Consider the following 14147-nt stretch of genomic DNA (forward strand, 5'->3'; position numbering starts at 1 on the left):
TTGGGCTGAATTACACGGGGAAACTTTTGTTAGAATTGCGACTGAGGAAAATATTAACGACGAGCATAAAGTTTGCGGCCTTGCTACAGGATAATATTTTATTTTATTTATCTTCAGCGGCCAGTAACAGCTGTGCAACAGTTCTCATCCGTTTGCTGCATTGGCCTAATGCAGTGACCTGGGTACGGCTTCTATCAATGATGCATTTCTCGCGGACCATTTTCTATCCTATTACGTTGTAGCTACTGCGTCGTTGCCTTGTATTTCCCCTTATCTTTCCGCTGCAAGGAAGCAAAGTCAGCTATTGACGTGCTTGAAAGTCGAGGAGCAGACCGGCCGTTATAACAAATCAAGACGCCGCGTCAACTCGACGTACGTATAGAAGCGTTGCAAGTGAAGCTGAGCGCGATAGTGTAATACGTATATGTACGCTTGTGTTTGGTGTGGCATAAAAGTAAATCTCAAGTTTTATCGGAACGCAAATTAATATACCTGCATGCCCACGTAAAGCATTATGCGCATGCGCAACACTCCCTTATATATTGGATTATTCCTTACGTTTCATTACAGCCACCTGAGAACATTTCGTGCACAAAAAAAAAAAAAAAACACTATTGTGAACTTTGCTTCAAGTTCCTATTTTTGTCTTCCGTCGATGCGTTTTTCGTAACCTTTTCTGCTGTCCGCTCCAGTGCTTCCTTCGTCGATAAGAGCCTCAAACTGTTAAAATTAACAGCAGCATCGCACCGAGCAGCAGCAAACTTTTCGTGTATAATCACAAAAAGTATATATGTGCTGTTCGTAGCACAGCGGGCCGCGAGCCGCTTGGTGTTGGCTGCTGTTGTGGTGTCTTGAGTGAGGTTCCTTCACGTCTGCCATTTCGCAGCGAACGTGCTGAAAGATAAGTACTGCACGCTTAGGCTTGCATGGATATCAGCAGTCGCACTGGGCGCGACCGCGCTTCGAAGTGACGGTCAAGAAAACGGAAGCAAGCATGCAATCCTTTATCTTCCATTTATCTCTCAGCGCCTCTCCTTCGACAAAACGAGGTTATGCGGAGGTCATTTGGTGTTTCCGTCTGGCCGCTATGGCCCTTTGCGTTTTGTCATGGTTGACTGTAGGCAGGTGTGTTGTAGGCAAAAGTAACGCTTTTGATTTGGCGCACTTTTTAGTACGCTAGCACTGGGACTTTGAATATATAAAAAAAAAAACGTTGTTGGAGTATCTGAAGCCAGCTAGGTCGGCAAGAAAATGGTAGCGACTGCACCACGCCTGGGTTCCGAACCTGCGGCGGCGCAAACAGGTCAGCTTCGCTGGCCACTGCACGAGAGCACTAGGCTATCGCCGTAACCGACTACCCCTCCTGTTAACTGCCACTAGCTTGTTGTTGTTGTTGTTAGCCTATCAAAAGATGGCACATACCCACACTGGGGGATCGGCCAAGAATCGGGTGGCTATTCACCTGAACGCAGTTAATAAAAAGGAAAAGCACGTGGGAGCGCAACACCGGTGAATTCTTCCTCATGAACAGAGAAGGGATGGGAGTTTTGATTTCAAAATTATAAGAATAATAATAAAGAGAAAGATTAAATAATAATGATTAAGTCAAAATGTAATAATTGATAGAAAAGAAAAATTTTGGAACACTTAGCAAGGCAGTCGGTGAGATTCTATCAGGAAATTTAGAACAGCGGTATATACAGATGTGTGGCTGAACCCAAATGTGGTGGCGCCAAATGATAGCAAGAGCGGGCTGCTCAAACTAAGGCCAAGATGCTGCAAGGGCTCCTCCAGCAACCTTTTTCTGAGAGAGTTGAATCGGCGACAATACAGCCAAAAATGTTCTAATTCGCTGTGCATTGCGCGTCGTCGTCTTCATCGACTTTCATCTTTGTGCAACGGATCCAGAATATATCGCTATCGCAGTGCTCTGTTAAGGGGCGTTAAGCGGTCCCAAAATTTTATAGTGCGCTGCCACTAAGGTCCCCAATAATCTATTTCGCCTATCTTTGTCTGAAATCTGACCTTGAAACTCTAGCCCCGTACAGAAAGCGAAGCGAAACGCGGCGTGCTTGGCCAAGTAAGCTAAATCGGCTTTAATTTTTTACCTACCTCTGGCATTTTGCTTATTTTTTCAGGCGTTACGTTTTGTCGCGTAAACGGGCGCACTCTTTAAACACTCTTAACGAGCACTGCCATAAGTAAAAAGCAATGTTTTCAGCGAAGTTAATCCGCTCAAACAGCGTGTCAGTCAAATCGAGCTCTGCTCCGGTCATTGCAGTGAGAAAGCAGACAGATACTCTAGAAAAAAACCCCCGCTTTGCGCCCTCCCATAACCAAGAAAAGAATAGAGCGAATGAGCTTTAAGAGACGTTCAGTGGCAAGGAATAAATTACGGCAAGAAGTTTCTGGCACGTCTTCTTAACGACACCATATTCGCATATTGGTAATTCAGGGCGGTCTTAGTAGCTCATAGAAAGTGCCTCTCACCCCCAGTTTCCTAAATGATCAATTATTAAACGCCCATTAAACCGCGTACTCATATTCCGTTCCATTAGGGCGGTGCGCCTAAGCGCGGGCTTTGCCTTCACCTTACTTCCCCTCGTACAAGCTTATATTTCTTTAATAACCAGTGAAACCACTTGATTATCTGGCCATCCATACAGTTTTTCACTCGGACTAATATCGGCTTCGCTCGGGACTCGGGTCAACGTACACGGCTGTCTTAGATTACTCAGATTAAGTGCCTCGAATGATGACGTTGTAGCTAGGGGCTCGAGTTTTCGATGTTTATATTTGTTAAAATTTGGCGACAGCTCAGTTCTCGTTTTTTTTCTTTTCAGCGAGTAATATTTTCTACGGGCGTATGACTGTTTTTTTCTTTTCTTTCGGTGATACAGTGTGGCATTCCTATGCGGTTAAGAGTCACCTTATCTCTGCCAGCACCAGCAGTCGACTTACATGTAAACAACGCACGTATGGTCGTACTTAATGGGCTTTTTCATGTAATTTCAGCAGAAAGTTAATCGCTAAGGGGCGGGCGCCCCCCACTTCCGTGTACGGTATATATAGCAGCAATTCCTCAAAACGCAAAACTACGCTAATCGTACGGTACCACCGTATCATCCCGCCCTAGCTTCGCAATTTGTTATTTTTCGCCTTTGATTGTAATGGCTACTCATTAGTCAATTAGCTGTGGCGAGGATGTCAATGATACTTATGTTTTTCGGTTAGAAGCGAATTTCTAAAATTGAATTCGGCGCATTTTGGTTACTTTTTTTTTCCTTTTCGTTTTAAACTGGGAAGTCCAATTTAGCTTAGAGGCTGGTCTTAGTTTTCTGTCGCTGTCGGCGTTCGCTTCGCGTGTTACTTGATTACCACGCTGAATTTACCTTTGTTGTGCGAATCTTACCGCCTATATGAACTATACTGCGGCAGTCAGATAAGCTGAGGTCGGGATACTGGCATAGGACAGGCAGTCAGGTATCGTGGAGACAAATAATTTCAGGTTGTGTAGAGTATGTGAGCCGTGGACAGAAAACGCACATAAAAGCAACGTGGAAATTGCCCCTTTCGGGGTGGACGTACCATCTTGATGCCAGTTGCTACAACGACGTGCAGCGTTAGCCGCGATGTTGGCAAACCATCAAGCTCAGCTTCTAAGTTTAGGATTGTTGGACATCAATTAAAAGTGTAAGGTGATCATCATGAGCCTGACTACGCTCACTGAAGGGCAAATGCCTCTCCTATGTCTCTCCAATTAACCCTATCCTTTGCCAGCTGCGGCCACCCTATCTCTGCAAACTTCTTCTCACCCACCCACCTAACTATCTGCCGACCCCTGCTTCCCTTGCCTTCTGGTGGAATCCACTCCGTTACCCTTAAGGACCAGCGGTTATCTTGCCTTCGCATTACACGCCCTGCCCAAGCCCATTTCTTCCTCTTGATTTCCACTGGGATGTCACTAACACGCGTTAGTTCCTTGGCCCATTCCACCCCCTTCCTATCATTTCTCATTTCTTGTAAGGTGCTGTTATGGAAATATGTGCTGTTAATGTTCCACTCTTTCGATGCGTAGTAAAATCTTTCTTTCTGAAGTTTGTCCATCGCTCGCACCGAAAAGTCTAGACTGCCACAGAAAACTAACGGGGAACGTTTTGACGACAGCAAAAACCTTAATAGAAAAAAAAGAAATGCAAGCCTGCCGAAGGAAGGTCTAGGGATATATTGTTTTATTGGAATCTTACGATATATGAAACAACTGCGTTCATAAACGACTTCCCGTTGAAAAATGCACTTGTTCAGGATTTCTGGGCATAACACCAACCTTTCGATTAAAGAGTAGAGGTGGTGGGAGGATCACTGTGATACGGTCTTACCCCCCTTAAACAATCATTACTGCTTGTAAAACACGACAGACGAGAGGGGGAATAGGCTGGAAACTGTCACCGTATGAGTCTCAATTCGCTTTCCAGCCTACCCCAGGACGGAACTTACATAAAAAAGGCGGCCTAAAGATAAGTTAGATTATTTATATTTTCATCTCGGCCTATCTCTTCGCTCAATAGCCAAGCACATTTCCATTACCGCTCGTTTCCGGCCGAAAACAATTCCAGCTAAACACCGCTGACCAGGACAGAGAACGTTTTTGCGTGCAGACAGCTCAGTGTTGAGAAACTGATTTAAGCAGCTCGGAATCGACCGCACCATTGCCTTGCACTTTCTTGCGTTGGGCAGAAGTCTGGTGGCACACAATGAAACGTGAGCCACATTATCTCGAGTAACGTTTAGGAAGGGACGCCGTATGGATTGAGCGTCGTTGGCGAATGTATGCCACATGGAGTACCACGTACCACACTTGTGCGTTGAGCGCGTGCAGCCTATACCTTCCAGCTTGCTGTCTCCGGCCAGCTTGCTGGTGCAGCTATAGCTTTAGGAACGAACATAAGCAGACCGCGCATTTTTCATGAACAGCTGAAGACATAATGGGCGAATAGATATAGGCGCTTGAAGCAGTTTATATATACCATCGTAATGAGCTGGTAATAGTAGACCTTATGCCCTCACTGTCGTATGAAGCACATTCATTGCTAACTGTCCACAGCCGCATAACACGCATGTCTCCTTATAACCACTTCTGACGCAGGATGCAACCACGCTGAGCAACGTCGGGGGCTTCATGGGAATGTACCTGGGCCTCTCATTCCTAGTCATCTTCGAGATCCTGGAGATATTCGTGCGGTGGTTCATCTACCTCTACCACAGGCGCCACGCCTCGGTAGCGCCGCAGCAAGAACACACGGAGCCAGCGCCATCCACGTGGCAGAGGCACATTGACAAGGCCGTCGAGGCCGCCCGAGGCTCCGGCCGCCAGGGTTGGCTCAGGCATCAGAAGCAACAGCAGCGGTCCTGCTGGGAGGTCATGAAGGACCCTCGAGCGAGCGGTGCCGGACTCGTGGCCGTCAAGAGGCACCCCGGTCCGCCGCAGTACGGCTACTTCGACTCTTCCGACTGGAAGAGCGCGGCCGAGGAGGTCCTCGGACCGTTAAACCCCACTTTCCTGCATCGAGGCCTCCGGCCGAGAGCGTTCTACTAATGAGCTGTGGTCTAGCGCGCCCAGCCTCAATTCGCAGCGCTCTTTGATATCGTTCTGATCATACCAGTTACACGGAACCTTCGTATGAAGATACGGCTGTCTGATTGGTCATAAACTTCGAGGTTACGATTGGATGGATGGAAGATAGGAGCGCGCTCCCTTTGAAACAGGGTAAAGGTAGTTGCCACCGCGCTAGTTGTTTTTCTTTACATTCTAGTTCTTTTAACTATATTTTAATTATCTGACTGTCCTGCCATCTTGCGGTGTTCAGATAACAGCTCGGCGCTGCTCAAAACATGGTTATGGTGACGAAAGGAAAGTGCAGGGAGCCATCAAAAAGCTAACTGACTCAATTCTCCCCTGCTCTGAAGTTGCTCAGAGCCACTGTATTCTGCGAGAGAACTGCTTAACACAGCATCAGTTCCTCCTCACTTACTAGGAATTATGGGGCCTTGGCTGCATGACAACGGGCTTGATGTTTTCCCTTTATAAAAGCTATAGCCACGACTTGTGGCCGGATTGTGATTCGTAGATTTGTCATTTTAATTATTTAAGAGCTATGCTGTTCTCACTCCGGCTGGCACCAAGATGGTTCTACCTGTTCTACGTTTGTGGATGGGCTGTAAGTTCAGCCTGCACATGCACAGTCCGGTGAGCATGCAAAGACCTGTGCGCACCACATCTAATTGGGCGAAAAGGAGGCTGTGCACCGGGCGCTAGTGCGCAAGCCTGGAACATAGTACAGAAAACGCGAAAACAGCACAGTCCGACATACAATATTGTATGTGGGTGTTGGTTCCGACAGCGTTTAGGGTTTCCAAAAATGGCTACTTTTGCAGTGCCCGGCATTGATGAGACACTAATACGAAGGCAGGCGATGAAAAAAAAAAAACCAACTGCACTGAAGGCGTATCGCAGCTCTTCTGAATCTTCCCTATGAAGAGCACCACTGTTGCCGAAAACAAAGTTGTATGTAAAGCTAACTCTTCATTAACTCCTGTGGTGGTGCATGTGGACATCTACCGCTCAAACCACCGCAAGACTGAGAATGTTGTGAAATGCTACACAAACATTTTTTTTGCTGCCACATGAATATGATCGTTTGCTGAGCAATTGCTTGCACATTGTCTCGTACTGCGCTAGCATATCAACCATTGCGTTGAGATGTCATTTATTTGGCGTGTCCATATATCAAGACCTGAAATCAGTGATGGTTAACCCTTGCAAGCTTGAACCAATCAACATGCAAATTTGCATGAGGTATGTGACGATATATCACTGAGCAAATGACTAGAGCACAATCGTGGACTGTTCATTTCTCCCTCACCTCATAAAGCGCGCCTCGATTTTGACCCATCTCAGGACACATTCTACAGGGTGCATGTAGCTCCATGACGCCGTCACTGTTGTTGGCAGTCATAAGTAAAAAACTCCAATTAAAAACCATACATTCTCTGTGAAGTCGTACTGAGATCCTCTTGAATATCAGTAAACTGTTTTTGTGAAAGCTGGAGTCCAGTCGTGTATGCACCACTGCAGCATGCATGATTTTGCAATGTATCTTTCCTCACAAACATTTCCACTTATTTATGGCGGAGACTTGAACATATTGGTACCGTTGTGTTCTTATGTATGATATGTAGCTGTCCTCCTTGGTAGAACAAGAAAACAAACAAGAAAGACGGTTGTCTCATTGTGCGTTGCGAAGAGATGAGATAAACGGAAGTGTTGTGAAAGGCACCCTCTGTACGCAGCAAATTATTCTCATGAGAAATTGTCGCCTTTCTTAGCGAACTAATACAGTGTCAGTTACTAGATTTTAAGCATTGACCCCACATTGGATGAAACCTGCATAGAAGGACGAAAAACCGAACTTTGTAGTTTCCCTAAAGGTGCCACCATTTTAAATATGCTCTTCTGCCATCTAAACAACGCAAAAACAATGGTATATCGTTGTCTCCACTTTCTAGCCATGTGTTGCTACTGTCATTGTTCAACTTTCCATTGTGCTCAGGTTGTCCTCCGCCGAGGCCACGTAGTACAATGCGATACTGTACACGAAATTGCTGCTGCACTCCGAACGCTGTTAGCGCGACCACTGGGACGAGCCCCCAAGTGATCTGTATAGCAGATGTCCCTGGGACATATCAGAGAGCGGCTATAGGTGAAAGGGAGAACTTTCACAGAGGAGAGAACAACAATCTTGTATCTCACTGAAACTCGCCGTTACAGAGAGTTGTGGAAGTGAACCAGGAAATCGGTATCGATGGTATATCCCAGAAATGTCGCACGGATATCGAAAGTTGGATTTCCAAGGCGCCGAGAAGAAATTTACATGGTTCAATACTGCTGCTGCTGTTGCTGATAGGAAGAAAGAAGAGGAAAGTGCATGGGCCTGCCTACTGGCTCAAGCCAAGCCACGCTCGCTGCCGCGTGCTGAAAGTGGGAGAGTTAAAGGATAGGAGAGCAAAGATAGAAAGAAAAGGCACGCGTTAATATGCCCCGGACCGATCCCGGAGGCAGTGCAATACCGGGCTGACCCGTGCCAGAGTGCTTCAAGCCGAGCACTCCGCATATTCCAAAAATAAGTTTAATATCTTGGGTCCAAGGACCCGCCGCAGAATAAGGCACAGGAAGGTACTGCTGCAGAACGGCGCACACAGCATTAAAGCGTGTAACTCCGGTATCGCCAGTGCAAAGAAGTCGAAGCTGTTTTCGCGACTGCACTGCACATCCACACTCGACTGTTCTGCACTTATCCGCAGCTTTTTTACCTCTCAAGTACATTCAACCCTAAAGACAACTTGTGAATCATTTCAACAGTGTAACTAGCACAAAATGAGGTAGAATTAATCTTTAACACAACTATCTAAGAGGAAACAAACGGCTCAAAAACGCCCGGTGAGAACCCGCTGCCAGCTCTCAGATGTCCTAAATTGATCATATAGCTCGGCTGACGCTTGCTTCAAACTGTGATGCAGAGTCCATAGTTTAGACGGTGTCAAAAAACGCCTAGTAATGGGCTACAGCAAGACTTTAGTAATATCCGAATACCGATAGTTCAGTATCTGCATTTAGGACGTCTAGCCGTCGCGGTGGCTCAGTGGTCATGGCGCTCGGCTTCTGACCCGAAAGACGCGGGTTTGATCTCGGCCGCGGTGGTCGAATTTCGATGCAGGCGAAATTCTAGAGGCCCGCGTACTAGTGCGATGTCAGTGAGCCGGCTGCAGGATGTCCTCTACGTCGACGCCGCAGAAGACGCGGAGAACCAGAACAAGTACTCTGTATCCGGAGTTACACACCCCAGTATTCAACCAGCAAGACTGGCTACGGAGGAGACGGTTTTCACCTCTGGACCGCTAGTCGCTGAGGAGGCCGCCATCGACGCGGCCATCGCCTTTACAGACGCTACTACCACAGTAAGCGGCTCGAGGTTGGAGATCAGCAACTTCGCTAGGGGTAGGATCTCTGGTCTCGCCGCGCATATACTCACAGAAATAGGAGACTCTCGTCTCTTGAGAGATATTGAACTCATATGGACCCCAACTAATAATAATAATTGGTTTTTGGGGAAAGGAAATGGCACACTATCTGTCTCGTATACCATTGGACACCTGAACCATGCCATAAGGGAAGGGATAAAGGAGGGAGTGAAAGAAGAAAGGAAGAAAGAGATGCCGTACTGGAGGGCTCCGGAATAACTTCGACCACCTGGGGATCTTTCACGTTCGCACAGCACATGGGCGCCTTAGCGTTTTTCCTCCATAAAGACACAGCCGCTGCGGTCGGGTTTGAACCCGGGAACTCCGGATCAGTAGCCGAGCGCCCTAACCACTGAGCCACCGTGGCGGGTTAAAAAAAAGACGTGGACCCCAACTCAAGCGGGGAATGAGGGAAATGAGGCTGCCCACCAACAAACTCAAGAATTAGCCGGCCAAGCGGTGGCGCAAAGTCAGGAACCGGAACCTTTCGGTGAGCCACTCATATCATACCACGAACTCAGCACATTACAAAGCATTGAGAAAAACACTCCCACCACCCAATAAAACACTGACCAGACAACAACAGGTCATGTGCAGACAACCACAGACGGGGACCCTCCCAAACCCAAACTACACATCTAAATTCATAAATAAGGATACTAATCCCTCCGGCCGCTTTTGTGGTGACAAAGATGACTTCGACCATATGATCTGGGCATGCCAAGTCCATAAGCCTCCCCCAGAACTCTTGCCTGATAACTCCAAAGAAGCATGGGATAAGCTAAGGTCCAGCGATGACGAGGACGGTTCAGTGATGACGAGATGAAGATCCGGCTGCCGGCCAGAACGGGCATTCCCCATGGGGCGGAGCTTCCAGGCCCATAGGGTTTGGGTTATAGGGGTTTAACGTCCCAAAGTGACTCAGGCTATGAGAGACGCAGTAGTGAAGGGCTCCGGAAATTTCGACCACCTGCGGTTGTTTAACGTGCACTGATATCACACAGTACACGGGCCTCTAGAATTTCGCCTCCAACGAAATTCGACCGCCGCGGCCGGGATCGAACCCGCGTCTTTCGGGCCAGCAGCCGAGCGCCATAACCACTCAGCCACCGCGGCGGCTTACAGGCCCATAGGAGCGACGCTGCTGACTGGCCACGATCACAGCTGCTGAGTGATATCTGAAGGAATCTAACCAATAGCCGCCTCTTAGCTGACATACGCAGACACGTGACATAGAGGAGACCAAGTTTCAAAATGTCACCGGAAAGGGCTCACCAACATTCACGTGGGATAGTGGGTTCTTCATATGTGTAGAAGTGTATTATTTGGCTCAGGTGTTCATGACAACACAAAGTAGTGTTTCAGCGAGTTTAAAGACTCTTCTGAGAAAATGTTTCGGGCGCCTTTAACATGCACTATTTGATTCATTAAGCGAATCGAGTAGAAAGATATTCGATTCGCTATTAAAAAATTCTGGATATTTACAAACTCCTAATTAAGAGAAAAATGCGCTAGGAAATGTGCCTAATATGCTTTGCATCATTTGCCGAATGCAAGCCCTGCCTGGCGTGCAACCTATGGCCATGTCCGGTCGTAAGAAAAAGTAGCCGACGCTTTCATTTCAGCTCTGGTCGAATAATGCTGTAATGCTAGAAGTCCATTTACTGCGAACTTCACGGTTGCAACTAACACAATCCCCATCAGCCACAGGTTCGTTTTTTTATTTCTTTTGTGCCGTTCTCAGAGATATCCTTCGCGGCCTCACCCACAAGGCTTCTGAGCTGCGAGGAAACGCCAACCTCTTGATGAGCCAAAGCGCTTGCCAGGCAAGAAAGGGTGTTTTGCAGACGTGGAGAGAAAACAGTGTGGTCCGTTGAAAACGAAGAGAAGGCAGTGACAGAGCCGTGGGGAATACGAAGGAGAAAAAAAAGGCCGAACGGGCACATAAATGTGCAGCACGGAACATGGAAACAGCGAGGCAAGAAGCCGGCATGGCGACAGCTGTTGCACTAAATGTCGCATGTGCTAAAGTGAGGGAGTTTCTCGCGGAATACTGCAGATTTTTTGTTTTCAGTTGGCGAAATTTAAAGGTTTCAGCCAAAGAAAACTAGGTGCCTTGAATATGGCTATAATGTTTAGCACCGCACCATAGTGCAAAACGACCAGTGGCAAAGCATAATCTGCTCAACATTACTCATGATTATGAGACAAGTGTGGAACTTTGACCCAAAATGGTTTTACCTAAGCATGGTTTACATAGTTTACTTGGGCTAAGCAGTTGAATGCACTGACAAATGTTGTATACAGCCAGCCGCCGTGGAACTACTGTCGTGCCTCTACACTAATAGAGCATTCCACTGTCTGTATCCAGTTACTGGCGAGCTCTCAGCTCCAATAAATGTGTGTTCACAGTAGCTCAAAGCACCCACACGTTTACTGTAAGCACATACATTAGCCCAAATCATGTAAGACAATAAGTGTAATAAAATGTCAACACATCAAAACTCTTTGCACGTGCAAAGAGCAACAACACACTACACTGGCAAACACCTAGTCAAAAAAGTAGCACTTTCAGTGAAAAATGGGCAAGGCACATGCCAGCATTTGCAATACTGAGAGGCAAAAAGCAATGCAACTCCTGGGTAAAACAGTACCTAATTTGCATTCCAAGTTTCCACATGGGTGGCACTTGGTGCCAAGCTTTAATACTTTATTTTTGAGCGGCATTTGTAGTGTTTCTCCAATATAGAACGAAGTATGCTGTTTACACTTACAGTGGCCCTAATAAAAGGTGCAGCATTTCAGATGAAGGGATGATGGCACCATCTCTAGTTAGGAATACCAAAGTACAGTCAGCAAGTTAGATGTGATTTACTTGCATCGTGACGACATGACATTGCACTACTACTGCTCCTCCCACAAAATTCTGCTTCTTTGGCTCAGCAATGCTGTAGAAAATACTTTAGTTTTAGTTAACTTAAAAACAAAGTAACTACATGTTTTAACCATAGTATAAATAAAAGCCATTACCAAATGCCACATCCATGTGAAACTTCAGTGTAAACAAGGCAGTGGTTTTGCCATGAGAAGTTCAACCAGCAGAAGTATATTTGTTGCGTAAACGCCACGCGGTAACCAAAGGCCAGCCACACTCAATGTTCTTATGGTACAAGGTCTTTGTCGAGTTGAGGTTTCGCACAATGACTGTCAAGCGCATAGGTGATGTCACATTCTGTAAATCACTCACGACCACAACAGAGCTTGAGTGACGCAACAAACTGGCACCAGAACACTCTGCTACTTGCAAGTCTACATGTATGTTGGGTGTGCAAGGTACAACAGCTGCGACTACCACCATGCTGTTGCAGAAAACTTCTTTCTCGCAAGAATATTCAATACGTAGGGTGTGCTCTGTGTCACCAATTGGAAATTCCGAGTTGGGTGGCAGACTGCTGATGAACCGCCAGAGCTCGTTGTTTTGGTCGTATACTTCGCTGTCCAAAATTGGATCGCTAAGGGAATGGTCACCTGGAATGTCGTACTTGACTACTGGGACTTGCATGCTAGCAAGCTTGTGCCTTTCAAAATCCTTCAAGCTCTGGAGAATCACCTCGTGAACACTGGCAGACTTGCCGACATGCTTGCTCAGGTGCTCCATAAAAAGACCGTTATGATGACCGGCCACTTCGACAGCAGAAGTGCTGGGCGACGTTGCGTAGACGACAATCGTGCTTCTTCGAACATGCTGCACTTTGCTTCCGTCGGTGCGAGACGGCGCCACTGTAGGCGCATTTGATTGTTCCCTGGTGTCCCTGCACGCATCCAGCATGATAAGGTTGAGGCTACACGGCGCAGCCCTTATTTCTTCTACAATCTCCTGGAAACACACGCACTCTCCCGCAGCAGCGCCGTCGTCGCAATCGACTGGTTGAATATAGTCCCTGCCTGCTTCCTTAAATCCGTGACCCGCGTAGTAGAACACGCTGTACGAGCCAGCTTTCAAGAACTGGCGGAAGATGTTCAAGGCGTACAGAGTGTCCTTTTTACGCAAATTCTTGAATGCTATAATGCGAAAGTTGAGCGCAGCAAGTGCCTTGCCCAAGCTCTCAGCGTCATTTTCTGTTAGAGGCAGTGTTTCGTCGTGCGGATAGCTAGAATTGCTGATGAGCAGGGCGACCTTATCGTGCGCGGAGAGGGGGGCTAGTTCTTTAGAAGCACTGTCGTGGGTGGCCGGAGACTTCACGATGACTTTACAAGGTTTAGAGAATGCTTCCGAGCCCCTTATGTTCCAGGCACGGCAGGTGTAGCTTCCCGAATGTGCAGGAGTCAAGCGGTGAATCTCTAGAACAGGACCAGTGCAAACCGAATGCTTGCTACTGAGCGGCTGACCATCGAGGAACCAGTGGTAATTTGGTGGAGGAAAAGACGACGCACGACACGTCAGCCGGAGCACCGCATCGGCACTAGCTTCCAATTCTAGTCGCGGCTGCGGATGCTCCTCAATGACGACAGGCTCATCAGGTTTGAGAAGAAGCAATGCGTCGAATGCGTTGACAAGTTCTAACCACCTTATAAGGTCAGCGACTGACACAAAACTGCTTTGCAAAGCAAGGACGAGGTCGTCAGGCGACGTTGGCGAGAACGTTGCGCTGAGGTAGTCTTCCGGAATAACTGATCGCAGGCTTCTCCACAGTTCGTTGGAACTTAACGCTCGTATAAGTTGGTACGTTAAAGGCTGGTTCAAAGACAGAACGTGACTCAGCAGAGATGACATGGTTTACAATACCACCAACACATGCATTTCTGAACTGATTTACCTGTGTCCACGAAAGGGACTCGAAATGCAGAGTGGGAAAACACGCAAAACCAAAACCACGCCTTGTCTTGCTTGTTGGCCTGGCTCGAGTTGGTTTCTGACACCAAATAGCGTTGGGGGCTTTAATTGCGGTAAATTTGGCTGTAACCTTCCTGCTTTCGTATATTATAGTAGAAAAAGTAGTACACAATAAATTGTGCAGACCGCGTTGAGAAGCACTTTTTACTGCTTCGAAAAGCATAGTTTCTTCGAA

General features: G+C 47.2%; 2 protein-coding genes across 2 annotated transcripts in view; one reads left to right on the top strand and one right to left on the bottom strand.

Annotated features, from left to right (window-relative positions):
• The window catches only part of LOC144129902 (acid-sensing ion channel 2-like), a 39014-nt gene extending 33352 nt beyond the window's left edge, over positions 1–5662 (top strand). The window contains exon 13 of the mRNA XM_077663961.1: positions 5147–5662. Coding sequence (XP_077520087.1) covers positions 5147–5596 — 450 coding nt within the window. The 3' untranslated portion in view covers positions 5597–5662. The remainder of the gene's footprint in view (positions 1–5146) is intronic.
• Positions 5663–11494: 5832 nt separating this feature from the next.
• LOC144128619 (mucosa-associated lymphoid tissue lymphoma translocation protein 1 homolog) lies at positions 11495–14037 on the bottom strand. The gene has a single exon (XM_077662156.1). It carries the CDS (start codon positions 13850–13852, stop codon positions 12170–12172), a length of 1683 nt encoding a protein of 560 aa, XP_077518282.1. The 5' UTR covers positions 13853–14037; the 3' UTR covers positions 11495–12169.
• Positions 14038–14147: the final 110 nt, after the last annotated feature.

Source organism: Amblyomma americanum, chromosome 4, assembly GCF_052857255.1.
Source record: "Amblyomma americanum isolate KBUSLIRL-KWMA chromosome 4, ASM5285725v1, whole genome shotgun sequence".
In the NCBI taxonomy this organism is placed as follows: Eukaryota; Metazoa; Arthropoda; class Arachnida; order Ixodida; family Ixodidae; genus Amblyomma; species Amblyomma americanum.